The 17,870-nt window shown below is 49.8% G+C and overlaps 1 protein-coding gene across 1 annotated transcript in view; it reads left to right on the forward strand.

Annotated features, from left to right (window-relative positions):
* Nucleotides 1–17,870, forward strand: part of LOC132805635 (small conductance calcium-activated potassium channel protein 3-like) — a 123,015-nt gene that overhangs the window by 96,254 nt on the left and 8,891 nt on the right. Inside the window, exons 6-7 of the mRNA XM_060820824.1 lie at nucleotides 2,953–3,080; nucleotides 4,822–4,891. Of these exons, the coding sequence (XP_060676807.1) occupies nucleotides 2,953–3,080; nucleotides 4,822–4,891 (198 nt within the window). The remainder of the gene's footprint in view (nucleotides 1–2,952; nucleotides 3,081–4,821; nucleotides 4,892–17,870) is intronic.

Here is a 17,870-nt window from a genome sequence, read left to right on the forward strand (position 1 = left end):
CGAGGGTCCTTATAATAGTTACCCTGTTGGTGAGGGTCCCTCTGATAACGATACCCTGTTGGTGAGGGTCCCTCTGATAAAGATACCTTGTTGGCGAGGGTCCTTATAATAGATACCCTGTTGGTGAGGGTCCCTCTGATAACGATACCCTGTTGGTGAGGGTCTCTCTGTTAACGATAACCTGTTGGTGAGGGTCTCTCTGATAAAGATACCCTGTTGGTGAGGGTCCCTCTGATAAAAATACCCTGTTGGTGAGGGTCCTTATAATAAATTCTCTGTTGGTGAGGGTCCCTCTGATAAAGATACCCTGTTGGTGAGGGTCCCTCTGATAAAGGTACCCTGTTGGTGAGGGTCCCTCTGATAAAGGTACCCTGTTGGTGAGGGTCCCTCTGATAACGATAACCTGTTGGTTAGCGTCCCTCTGGTAAAGATACCCTGTTGGCGAGGGTCCCTCTGATAACGATAACCTGTTGGTGAGGGTCCGTCTGATAACGATACCATGTTGGTGAGGGTCCCTCTGATAACGATACCCTGTTGGTGAGGGTCCCTCTGATAAAGATACCCTGTTGGTGAGGGTCGCACTGATAACGATACCCTGTGGGTGAGGGTCCCTCTGATAAAGGTACCCTGTTGGTGAGGATCCCTCTGATAAAGATACCCTGTTGGTGAGAGTCCCTCTGATAACGATACCCTGTTGGTGAGGGTCCCTCTGATAAAGGTACCCTGTTGGTGAGGGTCCCTCTGATAACGATAACCTGTTGGTGAGGGTCCCTCTGATAAATATACCCTATTGGTGAGGGTCCCTCTGATAAAGATACCCTGTTGGCGAGGGTCCTTATAATAGATACCCTGTTGGTGAGGTTCCCCCTGATAACGATACCCTGTTGGTGAGGGTCTCTGATAAATATACCCTTCTGGTGAGGGTCCCTGATAACGATACCCTGTTGGTGAGTGACCCTCTGATAAATATACCCTATTGGTGAGGGTCCCTCTGATAAAGATACCCTCTTGGCGAGGGTCCTTATAATAGATAGCCTGTTGGTGAGGGTCCCTCTGATAACGATACCCTGTTGGTGAGGGTCCCTCTGATAAAGATACCCTGTTGGCGAGGGTCCTTATAATAGATACCCTGTTGGTGAGGGTCCCTCTAATAAAGATACCCTCTTGGTGGGGGTCCCTCCGATAAAGATAGTCTGTTGGTGAGGGTCCCTCTGATAATGATAACCTGTTGGTGAGGATCCCTCTGATAAAGATACCCTTCAGGTGAGGGTCAGTCTGATAACGATACCCTGTTGGTGAGGGTCCTTATGATAGATTGCCTGTTGGTGTGTGTTCCTCTGATAACGATACCCTGTTGGTGAGGGTCTCTCTGACAGCGATACCCTGTTGATGAGGGTCCCACCGATAAAGATACCCTGTTGGTGAGGGTCCCTATGATTGATAACCTGTTGGTGAGGGTCCCTCTGATAAAGATACCCTGTTAGTGAGGGTCCTTATAATAGATACCCTGTTGGTGAGGGTCCCTCAGATAACGATAACCTGTTGGTGAGGGTCCCTCTGATAATGATACCCTGTTGATGGGGATCCCTCTGATAAAGGTACCCTGTTGGTGGGGGTCCCTATGATAACGATACCCTGTTGGTGAGGGTCCCTCTGATAACGATAACCTGTTGGTGAGGGTCCATCTGCTAACGATACCCTGTTGGTGAGGGTCCCTCTGATAACGATAACCTGTTGGTGAGGGTCCCTCTGATAAAGATACCCTGTGGGTGAGGGTCCCTCTGATAAAGATACTCTGTTGGTGAGGGTCCCTCTGATAAAGATACCCTGTTGGTGAGGGTCCCTGATAACGATACCCTGTTGGTGAGGGTCGCTCTGATAAAGATACCCTGTTGGTGAGGGTCCCTGATAACGATACCCTGTTGGTGAGGGTCCCTCTGATAAAGATACCCTGTTGGTGAGGGTCCCTCTGATAACGATAACCTGTTGGTGAGGGTCTCTCTGATAAATATACCCTTCAGGTGAGGGTCCCTGATAATGATACCCTGTTGGTGAGGGTCCCTCTGATAAAGATACTCTGTTGGTGAGGGTCCCTCTGATAAAGACAGCCTGTTGGTGAGGATCCCTCCGATAAAGATACCCTTCAGGTGAGGGTCTCTCTGATAACGATACCCTGTTGGTGAGGGTCCTTATGATAGATACCCTGTTGGTGTGTGTGTCCCTCTGATAATGATACCCTGTTGGTGAGGGTCTCTCTGATAGCGATACCCTGTTGGTGAGGGTCCCACCAAAAAGATACCCTGTTGGTGAGGGTCCCTATGATTGATAACTTGTTGGTGAGGGTCCCTCTGATAATGATACCCTGTTGGTGAGGGTCCCTATGATAAAGATACCCGGTTGGTGAGACTTCCTCAGCTAAAATGGTCCTGATGGTGTTACTTCCTCTGATAAAGAGGTTCCCAATAGTGAGACTCATTCTGATAAAGGTGTTTTGGTGATGTATATTCCACCTTTAAATGGATCCAAATTGTAAGATTCTCTCTGATAATGGGATCTCTGAGGGTATTACTCCCTCTGAGAATGAGGTTTCTGATGGTGAGACACTCTCTTATAAAGGGATCCTGATTATAAGACCCCTCCCTTTGGAGAGATCCCATTGAGTACACATCTTTGATGAAAAGGCCCTTGTGGAGAGAATCGCCCCAATAAAGAATTACCAATGCTAAGATTCCCATTTTTGAGAATGTTACAGCCTTGAGCCATTCTCTGATAAAAGTGACTTGTGGTGAGCCTCTCTCTTTGACAAGGGCCCAAATGAACTGTATTCTTTGAGACGGGTCCCAGTAATGACTGAGTAATATTGAGATCATCCTATTTGAAAGGGTCTGGATGATATGACTTTCAATTGCTGGCTCCACCATTCTCTAACCTGTTGTTCTTCTACCTCACCAGATAAAAAATGCAGCAGCCAATGTTTTACGGGAGACCTGGCTGATCTACAAACACACAAAACTGCTCAAAAAGATCGACCACGCGAAAGTGAGGAAGCACCAGAGGAAGTTCCTGCAGGCTATCCATCAGTGAGTTCATAGGAAGGGCTGTGACATCAAGATCCTGCACTCAGAGGACCAGTAAACAGGACCATAGGCAATACCTGGGAGTGAGTCACAGGCTGCAATCTAATTGAGGGGTTCGGAGGTGGGGTTTATATATAGAATAACGGATATCTGGGATTGAGTTACAGACTGGAATCTAATCGAGGGGTCAGGGTGGTTTATATATAGAATAATAGATAGCCGGGGAGTGAGTTACAGACTGGAATCTAACTAAGATGTTCAGGGAGGTTATATGTAGAATTATATATAGAATAACAGATACTCAGGAGTGAATTGCAGACCAGAATCTAATCGAGGGACTATGGGGCTTTATGTACACAGAATGAAAAGAATACCCAGGAGTGAGTTACATTCTGGAATCTAATCAAGAGGTTCAGGAGGGTTTATGTTTAGAATAACAAATACCCAAGTGTGAGTAAGAGACTGGATTCTAATCGAGGGGCTCGGGGTGGTTTGTATATAGAATAACAGATACTGGGAGTGAGTTACAGACTGGAATCTATTCGAGATGTTAGTAGAGTTGGGTTATATATAGAATAGCAGATACCTGGGAGTAAATTGCAGACTGAAATCTAATTGAAGGGTTCAGGTGATTATATTTGGAATAATAGTTATCCAGGAGTGAGCTACAGACTGGAATCAAATTGAGGGGTTCAAGCAGTATATATAATAACAGATACCTGGGGATAGGTTACGGGCTTGAATCTGATGAAGGGGTTTATATATAGAGTAATTGCTACCGGGAGTGAAGTACAGACTGAAATCTAATTGAGTGGTTTGGGTGGTTACAGTTCCTTTTTCTGGTTGCTAGCCAGTTACTGTTGCTAGCGAGCGTGTGTTGGATGAGGACAGGATCTGACTTAGCTGTGATGTTACCTATGTAAAACATTCACTGTCTTGACTCAGCAGGAGTCTGTGTCTTTGGAGAGGCAGAGAGGCAGAGATAAACGTTAGTGTATTGCTGTTCAGGCACTGTGATAAAATGCTTGTTATAATTGGTTGAAAAGTAGGTTGGCCACACAGCACCATTGAGTGGTAGGTGGCACACTGACACCCAGAAAGTTACCTATCTTAGTCACGATGCTGTAGGGGAGAAGCTGCAAGCTGGGCTGACAGTACAGCCACAATCCTACGCCATATTGTTGAACTTTGAGTAGTGTATTGGTCATGGGGCAAATGCATGGCAAATTCATCAGCAGAGATAAATCATGGGAACAATGATGGCTTGTATTCCATGGAGTATAGAAATTTAGGAGTGATTTTATTGAAGTGTTTAAAATAATTAAGGGAAATTATTTTGTGAATAAATATTTTGTGGAAGAATAAGGAACTCAGTGTTGGGAGGTTCAAAGATATTGTTCCTTGTGCTGTTCCTTACAAAGACACTGGAAAGTGGGAATTCTCTCCACAGGAGACTGTAGATATTGGGGATCAATTGACTGGTGTGACTGAGGTCAGTAGATCTTTGCTGGGTAAGGGTGTGAAGGTCCATAGAGCCAGTGTATGAAATCGATTTGTAGAGCAGAATGAAAGGGCTGAGTGGCCTCCATCCATTCACTGTTTCTTCTTTTATCACTGTTTGGGTGTTCTCTACCCTGTCCTTTCCAAAGATAATTGTTTGGTAGAGACACAAGGTTTTAGTGAGAGTGGTCGCATTTTGTATTCAGCCATTGTGAGGATCTGTATTTTTCTGGTTATTCCACAGGCTTCGCAATGTGAAGATGGAGCAGAGAAAACTCAATGACCAGGCCAATACTCTGGTTGACCTCTCGAAGGTAATACCAACGGGAAAAATTCAAAATGCTGAGGAGGGCAGGATGGTTCACAATCCTTCAGCCCCATTTTTAATCACTCTATTATAATTTTTCGTTGCTGTCTCTGTGCCTTGTTGGTATTTAAAGTACTGAGCCATTCAGAGAAGTAAGATGCCAGGTTCCATTCCTGGTATGCGCTGAGACAGCTGACCACAACCGCCCGTGAGTTTAGCCCAGGGTAAATCCAGTGTATGCCAACTACTCCTTCCCTTCCCTCCACCAAACCCTGCATCGGCTGAGTATGGATTTGAGGATTGATTGCTGTTAGTTAATAGCTGTCTGCCCTCACAAGTGAAGCGGGGTCCTCGGGGCTGTAGCCAGGCTTGTGATGTGATTGGGAGTCGTACCTTCAAGACAGATGAATAACAGGCACTGCAGGCATAGAAACACGGTTGAGACAAAAATCACCAGCAACTTAATGCTGTCAGGCGATTCGGATACAGGCATAATGAGGGGATTATTCTGAACCTGCATTGTGGCATTATACGGGAGTTAAGAACATGCTTTAAATTATTAGAGGATTATATCCATGTGGCAAGAATGTCTCTGCTTGTGCTTGTTTAATCCCAACGGCTGTTCCATTTCATTTCATTTACTGGCCTGTCATTTTCTTTCACCTCTGCTCCCCACCCCTCGCCGATTGTGGCTATGGTAACAAGCAGCTTTTTAATCCAATTGCAGATCTTTATTGAATTCAATTAGAAATCCTTTAACACCAGGAGTGGCAAACTATACACCTCTACTCAAAATGTATGACATGATGTTTTGAGTGAAATACTAACAGGAGGGCTGTTAAGGCGCAGTGCTCATGTCCCCACCTCTGAGAGCCAGGCAGCCTGGGTTCAAATCTCACCTGCTTCAGAGGGTGTGTAAGAACATCCCTGAATGAGAAATAGCTTCAATGTTGGCAGAAGTAAAGCTAGTAGCACCAGTAAATCTGGTCTTCCCTTCAGGGTTTAATTCCTGTTAGGTACAGCTGGTGTTTTTGTGTTCTTGTCCTTTTGAGGCGGAGTATTTCAGGGAACTTTACTAACCCAGGCCTGTAGGTCAGTGGGCAGCATTCTTGGCTGTGTGTCACTATACACCTCCATTCCCCATCACAAAGACCTCAAAGCCCTCCGCTTCTTCCTTTCCCGCTGAACCAACCAGTACCCTTCCACTGACACCCTCCTTCGACTGACTGAACTGGTCCTCACTCTGAGCAACTTCTCTTTCCAATCCTCCCACTTCCTCTAAACCAAAAGAGTAGCCATTGGCACCTGCATGGGCCCCAGCTATGCCTGCCTCTTCATCGGATATGTGGAACAGTCCATCTTCCGCAGCTACACTGGCACCACGCCCCCACATTTTCCTCCACTACATCGATGACTGTATCGGCGCTACCTCGTACTCCCACGAGGAGGTTGAACAGTTCATCCACTTTACTAACACCTTCCACCCCGACCTCAAATTTACCTGGACCATCTCCCCCCCCCTTCCTAGACCTCTCCAGTTCTATCTCGGACGACCAACTTAACACGGACATTTACTATAAACCGACCGCTACCTAGATTACACCTCCTCCCACCCTGCCCCCTGTAAAAACGCCATCCTATATTCCCAATTCCTTCGCCTCCGCCGCATCTGCTCCCAGGAGGACCAATTCCAATACGGTACAGCCCAGATGGCCTCATTCTTCAAAGACCGCAATTTCCCCTCAGAAGTGGTTGACGATGCTCTCCACCGCATCTTCTCTACTTCCCACTCCTCCGCCCTTGAACCCCACCCCTCCAACCTCCACCAGGACAGAACCCAACTGGTCCTCACCTACCACCCCACCAACCTCCAGATACATCGTATCATCCTTCGTCATTTCCACCACCTCCAAACAGACCCCACCACCAAGGATATATTTCCCTCCCCTCCCCTATCAGAGTTCCGGAAAGACCACTCCCTCCGCGACTCCCTCGTTAGGTCCACACCCCCCATCAACCCAACCTCCACTCCTGGCACCTTCCCCTGCAACTGCAAGAAATGCAAAACTTGCGCCCACACCTCCCCCTCACTTCCCTCCGAGGCCCCAAGGGATCCTTCCAGATCCGCTACAAGTTCACCTGCACCTCCACACACATCATTTACTGTATCCGCTGCACCCGATGTGGCCTCCTCTACATTGGGGAGACAGGCCGACTACTTGCGGAACGTTTCAGAGAACACCCGCACCAACCAAACAACCCAACCACCCCGTGGTTGAACACTTAAACTCCCCTTCCCACTCTGCCAAGGACATGCAGGTCCTTGGCCTCCTCCATCGCCAGACCATGGCAACACGACGCCTGGAGGAAGAGCACCTCATCTTCCGCCCAGGAACCCTCCAACCACAAGGGATAAATGCAGATTTCTCCAGCTTTCTCATTTCCCCTCCCCCCACCTTATCTCAGTCCCAACCCTCGGACTCAGCATCACCTTCTTGACCTGCAATCTTCTTCCTGACCTCCCCGCCCCCACCCTCTCTCCAGCCTATCACTCTCACCTTAACCTCCTTCTGCCTATTGCATTCCCAATGCCCCTCCCCCAAGTCCCTCCACCCTACCTTTTATCTTAGCTTGCTTGGCACACCCTCCTCATTCCAGAAGAAGGGCTTATGCCCGAAATGTCAATTCTCCTGCTCCTTGCATGCTGCCTGACCTGCTGCGCTTTTCCAGCAACACATTTTTCAGCTGTGTGTCACATCGTTTAAGCCTCACTCAAGAAACTCCAGTGAGGCTGGGGGTTGAGACAGACATTTGAGGGCAATCAGTCGACTGAGATGAATAGTTTGAGGAGATGGAAATGCGATGATAAACTGAGATACACATGGGGCTGATAGTAAAGTGAAACATGCCACAGAGGGCTGATGAGAGAGTCAGTCACACACAGAGAACCATCTGGAGAGTGGAACACAAACAGGGCCGATGGTGGAGTGAGACCATTATGGGGATACCAGTGATAGAGTGAGACATGCATGGGGGTGCTAATGGTAGAGTGAGACAAGCATGGAGGTCAGTGGTAGAATAAGGTATGCATGGAGTGACAGTGGTAGAGTGAGACACACATGGGGGGGGGGGGGGGCCCATTGGTACAGTGGTACAGACATGGCATGTCAGTGGTAGTGTGAGACACGCATGGGGAGTGTCAGTGGTAGAGTGAGACAAATGGAGGTCAGTGGTGGAGTGAGACACACATGCAGGGCAATGGTAGAGTGAGATATGCATGGAGTGCCAGTGGTAGAGTGAGACATGCTTGGAGGACAATGGTAGAGTGAGACACACATGGAGGTTCAGTGGTAGAGTGAGATATGCATGGAGTGCCAGTGGTAGAGTGAGACATGCGTGGAGGACAATGGTAGAGTGAGACACACATGGAGGTTCAGTGGTAGAGTGAGATACGCATGGAGTGTCAGTGGTAGAGTGAGACCCGCGTGGAGGACAATGGTAGAGTGAGACAGGCATGGAGGGCAATGGTAGAGTGAGACACACATGGAGGTCAGTGGAGGAGTGAGACACGCATGCAGGGCAATGTTGGCGTGAGATGCGCTGGAGGGCAATGGTGACATAAGAAATACATGGAGTGCCAGTGGTAGAGTGAGAAACCTATGACGGGGGGGGGGGGGGGAGCAGTAGTAGAGTGAGACACGAATGTGGGGTGCAGGGGTAGAGTGAGACACGCATTGGGGTGCTGGTGGTTCAGTGAGACATGCATTGGGGGGGATGCCAGTGGTTCAGTGACACACGCGTGGGGGGGTTGCCAATGATACAGTGCAACACGCATGAAGGGCAGAGTTGGGGTAAGACACGCATGGCGTGTCAGTGCAAGAGTGACACATGCATGTGGGGGCCAGTAGTTCAGTGAGGCATGCTTTGGGGGTGGGGGGTGGGAGCAATGATAGAGTGAAACATGTATGGGAGGCCAGTGGTAACCTGAGACACGCATGGAAGTGCTAGTGGTAAAGTGAGACACACAGGTGGAGCAGTGGTAGAATAAGACATGCATGGGGGCTAATGGCTCAGTGAGACACATGGGGGGTGAGCAGTGGTACAGTGGGACACATGGGGGGTGAGCAGTGGCACAGTGAGACACATGGGTGCGTGAGCAGTGGTACAGTGAGACACATGGGGGGTGAGTAGTGGTACAGTGAGACACATGGGGGGTGAGTAGTGGTACAGTGAGACACATGGGGGCGTGAGCAGTGGTACAGTGAGACACATGGGGGGTGAGTAGTGGTACAGTGAGACACATGGGGAGGTGAGCAGTGGTACAGTGAGACACATGGGAAGTGACCGGTGGTACAGTGAGACACATGGGGAGGTGAGCAGTGGTACAGTGAGACACATGGGGGGTGAGTAGTGGTACAGTGAGACACATGGGGAGGTGAGCAGTGGTACAGTGAGACACATGGGGAGGTGAGCAGTGGTACAGTGAGACACATGGGGGGGTGAGCAGTGGTACAGTGAGACACATGGGGGGTGAGTAGTGGTACAGTGAGACACATGGGGAGGTGAGCAGTGGTACAGTGAGACACATGGAGCATGAGTAGTGGCACAGTGAGACACATGGGGGGTGAGTAGTGGTACAGTGAGACACATGGGGAGGTGAGCAGTGGTACAGTGAGACACATGGGGAGGTGAGCAGTGGTACAGTGAGACACATGGGGAGGTGAGCAGTGGTACAGTGAGACACATGGGGGGTGAGCAGTGGTACAGTGAGAGACATGGGGGCGTGAGCAGTGGTACAGTGAGACACGTGGGAAGTGACGAGTGGTACAGTGAGACACATGGGGGGTGAGCAGTGGTACAGTGAGACACATGGGGGGGTGAGCAGTGGTACAGTGAGACACATGGGGGGTGAGCAGTGGTACAGTGAGACACATGGGGGGGTGAGCAGTGGTACAGTGAGACACATGGGGGGGTGAGCAGTGGTACAGTGAGACACATGGGAGGTGAGCAGTGGTACAGTGAGACACATGGAGCATGAGTAGTGGCACAGTGAGACACATGGGGAGGTGAGCAGTGGTACAGTGAGACACATGGAGCATGAGTACTGGTACAGTGAGACACATGGGGGGTGAGCAGTGGTACAGTGAGACACATGGGGAGGTGAGCAGTGGTACAGTGAGACACATGGGGGGTGAGCAGTGGTACAGTGAGAGACATGGGGGCGTGAGCAGTGGTACAGTGAGACACATGGGGGGTGAGCAGTGGTACAGTGAGACACATGGGGGGTGAGTAGTGGTACAGTGAGACACATGGGGGGTGAGCAGTGGTACAGTGAGACACATGGGGGGTGAGCAGTGGTACAGTGAGACACATGGGGGTGAGCAGTGGTACAGTGAGACACATGGGAGGTGAGCAGTGGTACAGTGAGACACATGGGGGGTGAGCAGTGGTATAGTGAGACACATGGGGAGGGTGAGCAGTGGTACAGTGAGACACATGGGGGATGAGCAGTGGTACAGTGAGACACATGGGAGGGTGAGCAGTGGTACAGTGAGACACATGGGGGGGTGAGCAGTGGTACAGTGAGACACATGGGGGTGAGCAGTGGTACAATGAGAAACATGGGTGGGTAAGCAGTTTTACAGTGAGACACATGGAGGGTGAGCAGTGGTTCAGTGAGACACATGGGGGGTGAGCAGTGGTACAGTGAGACACATGGGAGGTGAGCAGTGGTACAGTGAGACATGTGGGGGGTGAGAGATGGTACAGTGAGACAAGTAGGGGGTGAGGAGTGGTAGAGTAAGACACATTGGGGGTGAGGAGTGATACAGTGAGACACATGGGGTGAGCAGTGGTACAGTGAGAAACATGGAGGGTCAGCAGTGGTACAGTGAGATACATGGGAAGTGAGCAGTGGTACAGTGAGACACATGGCGGTGTGAGCAGTGGTACAGTGAGACACATGGGGGTGTGTACAGTGGTACAGTGAGACACATGGGGGGGTGAGCAGTGCTACAGTGAGACACATGGGGGGTAAGCAGTGGTACAGTGATACACATGGGGGATGAGCAGTGGTACAGTGTGACACATTGGGGGGGTGAGCAGTGGTACAGTGAGACACATTGGGGGGGTGAGCAGTGGTACAGTGAGACACATGGGGGTCAGCAGTGGTACAGTGAAACACATGGGGGGTGAGCAGTGGTGCAGTGAGACACATGGGGGGGTGAGCAGTGGTACAGTGAGACACAAGGGGGGTGTGAGCAGTGGTACAGTGAGACACATGGGGGTGAGCAGTGGTACAGTGAGACACATGGGGGGGTCAGCAGTGGTACAGTGAGACACATGGGGGGTGAGCAGTGGTACAATTAGAAACATGGGGTGGGTAAGCAGTTTTACAGTGAGACACATGGAGGGTGAGCAGTGGTACAGTGAGACACGTTGGGGGTCAGCAGTGGTTCAGTGAGACTCATGGGGGGGTGAGCAACGATAAAGTGAGACACATGGGGGATGAGCAGCAATTCAGTAAGACACATGGGGGGTGAGCAATGATACAGTGAGACACATGGAGGGGTGAGCAGTGGTACAGTAAGACACATTGGGGGTGAGGAGTGTACAGTGAGACACATGGGGGTGAGCAGTGGTACAGTGAGACACATGGAGGTGTGAGCAGTGGTACAGTGAAACACATGGGGGGTGAGCAGTGGTACAGTGAGACACATGGGGGGGTGAGCTGTGGTGCAGTGAGACACATGGGGGTGAGCAGAGGTACAGTGAGACACATGGGGGGGTAAGCAGTGGTACTGTGAGACACATGGGGGAGTGTAGTGGTACAGTGAGACACATGGGGTGAGCAGTGGTACAGTGAGACAAATGGGAGGTGCGCAGTGGTACAGTGAGACACATGGGGTGAGCAGTGGTACATTGAGACACATGGGGGTGAGCAGTGGTACAGTGAGACACATGGGGGGTGAGCAGTGGTACAGTGAGACACATGGGGTGAGCAGTGGTACAGTGAGACACATGGGGGAGTGTAGTGGTACAGTGAGACACATGGGGGTGAGCGGTGGTACAGTGAGACACATGGGGGTGTCTAGTGGCACAGTGAGACACATGGGGTGAGCAGTGGTACAGTGAGACACATGGGGGTGAGCAGTGGTACAGTGAGACACGTGGGGGGTGAGCAGTGGTACAGTGAGACACATGGGGGAGTGTAGTGGTAGAGTGAGACACATGGGGTGAACAGTGGTACAGTGAGACACATGGGGGGGTGAGCAGTGGTACAGTGAGACACATGGGGGATGAGCAGTGGTACAGTGAGACACATGGGGTGAGCAGTGGTACAGTGAGACACATGGGGGGTGAGCAGTGGTACAGTACGACACATGGGGGTCAGCAGTGGTACAGTGAGACACATGGGGGGTGAGCAATGGTACAGTGAGACACATGGGGGGTGAGCAGTGGTACAGTGCGACACATGGGGGGTGAGCAGTGGTACAGTGAGACACATGGGGGGTGAGCAGTGGTGCAGTGAGACACATGGGGGTGAGCAGAGGTACAGTGAGACACATGGGGGGTAAGCAGTGGTACAGTGAGACACATGGGGGAGTGTAGTGGTACAGTGAGACACATGGGGTGAGCAGTGGTACAGTGAGACACATGGGGGGGTGAGCAGTGGTACAGTGAGACACATGGGGGGTGAGCAGTGGTACAGTGAGACACATGGGGTGAACAGTGGTACAGTGAGACACATGGGGGGTGAGCAGTGGTACAGTGAGACACATGGGGGTGAGCAGTGGTACAGTGAGACACATGGGGGGTAAGCAGTTTTACAGTGAGAAACATGGGGGGTGAGCAGTGGTACAGTGAGACACATGGGGGGTGAGGAGTGATACAGTGAGACACATGGGGGGTGAGCAGTGGTACAGTGAGACACATGGGGGGGTGAGCAGTGGTACAGTGGGACACATGGGAGGTGAGCAGTGGTACAGTGAGACACATGGGGGGGTGAGCAGTGGTACAGTGAGACACATGGGGGGTGAGCAGTGGTACAGTGAGACACATGGGGTGAGCAGTGGTACAGTGAGACACATGGGGGAGTGTAGTGGTACAGTGAGACACATGGGGGTGAGCGGTGGTACAGTGAGACACATGGGGGTGTCTAGTGGCACAGTGAGACACATGGGGTGAGCAGTGGTACAGTGAGACACATGGGGGTGAGCAGTGGTACAGTGAGACACGTGGGGGGTGAGCAGTGGTACAGTGAGACACATGGGGGAGTGTAGTGGTAGAGTGAGACACATGGGGTGAACAGTGGTACAGTGAGACACATGGGGGGGTGAGCAGTGGTACAGTGAGACACATGGGGGATGAGCAGTGGTACAGTGAGACACATGGGGTGAGCAGTGGTACAGTGAGACACATGGGGGGTGAGCAGTGGTACAGTACGACACATGGGGGTCAGCAGTGGTACAGTGAGACACATGGGGGGTGAGCAATGGTACAGTGAGACACATGGGGGGTGAGCAGTGGTACAGTGCGACACATGGGGGGTGAGCAGTGGTACAGTGAGACACATGGGGGGTGAGCAGTGGTGCAGTGAGACACATGGGGGTGAGCAGAGGTACAGTGAGACACATGGGGGGGTAAGCAGTGGTACAGTGAGACACATGGGGGAGTGTAGTGGTACAGTGAGACACATGGGGTGAGCAGTGGTACAGTGAGACACATGGGGGGGTGAGCAGTGGTACAGTGAGACACATGGGGGGTGAGCAGTGGTACAGTGAGACACATGGGGTGAACAGTGGTACAGTGAGACACATGGGGGTGAGCAGTGGTACAGTGAGACACATGGGGGTGAGCAGTGGTACAGTGAGACACATGGGGGGGTAAGCAGTTTTACAGTGAGAAACATGGGGGGTGAGCAGTGGTACAGTGAGACACATGGGGGGTGAGGAGTGATACAGTGAGACACATGGGGGGTGAGCAGTGGTACAGTGAGACACATGGGGGTCAGCAGTGGTGCAGTGAGACACATGGGGGTGTGTGCAGTGGTACAGTGAGACACATGGGGGTGAGCAATGATACAGTGAGACACATGGGGGGGTGAGCAGTGGTACAGTGGGACACATGGGAGGTGAGCAGTGGTACAGTGAGACACATGGGGGGGTGAGCAGTGGTACAGTGAGACACATGGGGGGTGAGCAGTGGTACAGTGAGACACATGGGGGGGTGAGCAGTGGTACAGTGAGACACATGGGGGGGGTGAGCAGTGGTACAGTGAGACACATATGGTGAGCAGTGGTTCGGTGAGACACATGGGGGCTGAGCAGTGGTACAGTGAGACACATGGGGTGAGCAGTGGTACAGTGAGACACATGGCGGGGTGAGCAGTGGTACAGTGAGACACATGGCGGGTGAGCAGTTTTACAGTGAGACACATGGGGTGAGCAGTGGTACAGTGAGACACATGTGGGGTTAGCAGTGGTAAGTGAGACATATGGGGGGGGTGAGCAGTGGTGCAGTGAGACACATGGAGGGCGAGCAGAGGTACAGTGAGACACGTGGGGGGCGTGAGCAGTGGTACAGTGAGACACATGGGGGCTGAGCAGTGATTTGATGAGACACATGGGGGGGTGAGCAGTGGTTCGATGAGACACGTGGGGGGTCAGCAGTGGTACAGTGAGACACGTGGGGGGTGAGCAGTGGTACAGTGAGACACATGGGGGGGTCAGCAGTGGTACAGTGAGACACTTGGGGAGTGAGCAGTGATTCGATGAGACACATTGGAGGCGGATGCTTGACTGCGACACATGCAGAGGACTGATGTTAGAAAGGAAAGAGTTGGGATAAAGTGGTCTTTTTTCCGTTGGTACCTGGTGATTAGTAGAGTTCCACAAGGATCAGTGTTGAGACCACATCTTGTCTTGTTATACATTAACGATCTGGATAACGGAACTGAGGGCATTGTTGCTAAGTTTGCAGATGACACAAAGATATGCAGAAGGACGTGTGCTGAGGAAGCAGGGAGGCTGCAGAGGGACCTGGACAGGCTATGAGAGCGCGCAAGGATGTGGCAGATGGAATACTATATGGGAAGATATGAGGAAACAGACTTTGGCAGGTCAATGGAGGCATGGACTTCTTTTAAATGCAGAAAGACTTTGGAAATGTAAAGCACAAAGAGACTTGTGCATGCTAGTTCAGGATTCTCTTAAGACTAACATGCAGGTTCAGTTGGTGCTCAGGAAGAAAAATGCAATATTTGCATTAATTTCACGAAGGTAGAATACAAGAACAGGAATGACGTGCGGAGGCTATATAAGACTCTGGTCAGACAACATTTAGAATATTGTGAGCATTTTAGGCCCCATTTCTATGGCAGGATGTGCTGGCATTAGAGGGAGTCCAGGGGAGGTTTACCAGAATGATGCTGGAGATGAAGGGCTTATCATATGAGGAACAGTTGAGGACTCTGGGTCTGTACTCAGTGGAGTTTAAAAGGATGAGGGGGAATCTGATTGAAACTTATAGAATACCAAGGGGTCTCATATAGAGTGGTAATGGAGAAGATATTTCCACTAGTAGGAGATATTAGTACCCAAAGGCACAGCCTCAGAGTTTAGGGACAATCCTTTAGAACTGAGATGAGGTGGAATTTCTTCAGCCAGAGGGTGGAGAATCTGTGGAATTCATTGCCACAGAAGGCTGTGTGGAAGCCAAGTCATTGAGTGTCTTTAAGACAAAGATTTATTGGTTCTTGATTAGTAAGGGAATCAAAGGTTACACGGACAAAGCAGGAGAATAGGGGTTCTCAAACATATCAGCCATGACCGAATGGTGGGACAGACTCGATTGGCTGAATGGCCTTATTTTGTTCCTATACCTCATGATCTTGTGATCTCACAATGGAAGGGAAGGAACCTATAGTAAAGTGGAACAAATGTGGGGACAGTTACAATTTGAAATATACAGTAGGGAGTCAGCAACAGAGCAGGATATATCGGGTGCAGTGGCTGGCATGTTGCCATTTCTCTCTGTTGCTAGCCACCTCTCAGATTAATGGTGCTATGTTGTGAAGTGTTCAGGTTTAAGAGGAGCCAGGGCCTCTGATTAATTTCATAAGTGTATGATGCCACCATGAGGTTTTCGATGTGAATTACAATGGGCTATCCCAATTGAACCAACACCTTTTGTTTAAAGTTCCAAATTTTTGCTGTGGCCTGGATAGGGCAATTTTAGTGTCAAGAGTGGAGAATTTTCTTCTTTTGGTGATCCTGAGTCTATGTCAAGAATCACTAGCTCAATAACAGCAGAGTCTACTCATGGAGAAAGGATTCCTCAAGCTGTTTAACTCAGTTCATGGCAAAAAACAAGTAAAGTCTGCAGAGGCTACAAATCTTAAAGGCAAACAACAAATGCTAACAACGCTCTCACACCTTCTGGTAATTGCTTTAGGTAGAACATAAGAGGAGACGACAACTTTTTTTTTACATAATATGTTGTTATGTTCTATAATGCACCAAAAAACAGCTACTTGAATTTATGTAGCACCCTTAACATTAGTAAAGCATGCCATGGCACTTCACAAGGATGTTATCTAACAAATTTGACACTGAGCTGCCTAAGGGGATATTAGAGCAGGTGAGCAAAAGCCCAGTCAAAGACATCTGTTTTAAGGTGCACCTTAAAGGAGGGGACAGAGAGGTTGAGCAAGGAAATTCCAGAGTTTAGTAGCTGGATAGATGATGGCATGGTTATGAATAGCAAGCAAAGCGAAAGTGAATACATGTACACAAGAGTTCAAAATTAGAGGAACCAAGAGAGGATTATGGGGCAGAGAAAGGAGGTGTGACTATAAAGGGGTTTGACCAGGAGGTTGAAAAATTAAAAACTGCAGTTTTGCCAGACCAGACATCAGTGTGAGACATGTCCACAATGGTCACTAGTCTCATTCTATCTGATGATCTCACCCCATTGCCTCCAAGTTTATAGTCTGCCCTCAACCCTGCATAGGCAGCTTCTACCTCCTTCCCAAAATCCCCACAGAACTCATCTCTTTCTACCTTGACTCAATTTTTTTCCCCACTTGGCCAGTCCCTTCCCATTTATAGCCATGATTTTTCTGAAAATTTAAGTCAGTTTCAAAGCTTCCAGCTTGCGGGCTCCAGCTACCTCCTCTTCAGCATGGACATGTAATCCCTTTACATGTCCATTCCCTGCCAGGATTGTCTTGGGGCTCACTGCTTTTTCATGGAAAAACAGGCCCTGAACCATCCCATTCCTTCACCTAGCTGAGCACACCCTCACTTTGAACAACTGCCTCTTTAACTTCTCTCAATATCTTCAGGTCAGAGGTGTGGCCATGGGTACTCACATGGGTCCCAGTTATGCCTGTCTCTTTGTGAGATATGTGGAACATTCCTTGTTCCAGTCCTATTCAATCCCTTCCCCACAACTCTTTCTCCAGTGGATTGATGACAGTATTGGTGCTGCTTCCCTCACTCTGGAATTAGGAAAGTTTATCACTTTCACTTACAATTTTTACTCTGCTCTTACCTTCACCTGGTCCATCTTTGACTCCTCCCTTCCCTTCCTCAACATCTCTGTCTCCATTTCTGGGGATAAGCTGGCCACCAATATCCACTACAAAAAAACCCAAAAGAACTGCAGATTATGTAAATCAGAAACAAAAACAGAAATTGCTGGAAAAGCTCTGCAGGTTTGGCAGCATCTGTGGAGAGAAATCAGCGTTAACGTTTGGAGTGATCATTCCTCAGAATGGTGTAAATATTCACTACAAACCCACCAACTCCCACAGGTACCTGTTGTAAAGACTTTATTCCATTCTCCCGGATCCTCCATCACCGTCACATCTGTTCTGATGATGCCAACTTCTACAAGGGGGCTTCCAAAATGTCCACATTCTTCCTTAACCGAGGATTCCCCATCACTATTGTTGACAGGGCCTTCAGTTATATCCAACCCAT

This window comes from Hemiscyllium ocellatum, chromosome 50 (genome assembly GCF_020745735.1).
Source record: "Hemiscyllium ocellatum isolate sHemOce1 chromosome 50, sHemOce1.pat.X.cur, whole genome shotgun sequence".
Lineage (NCBI taxonomy): Eukaryota > Metazoa > Chordata > Chondrichthyes > Orectolobiformes > Hemiscylliidae > Hemiscyllium > Hemiscyllium ocellatum.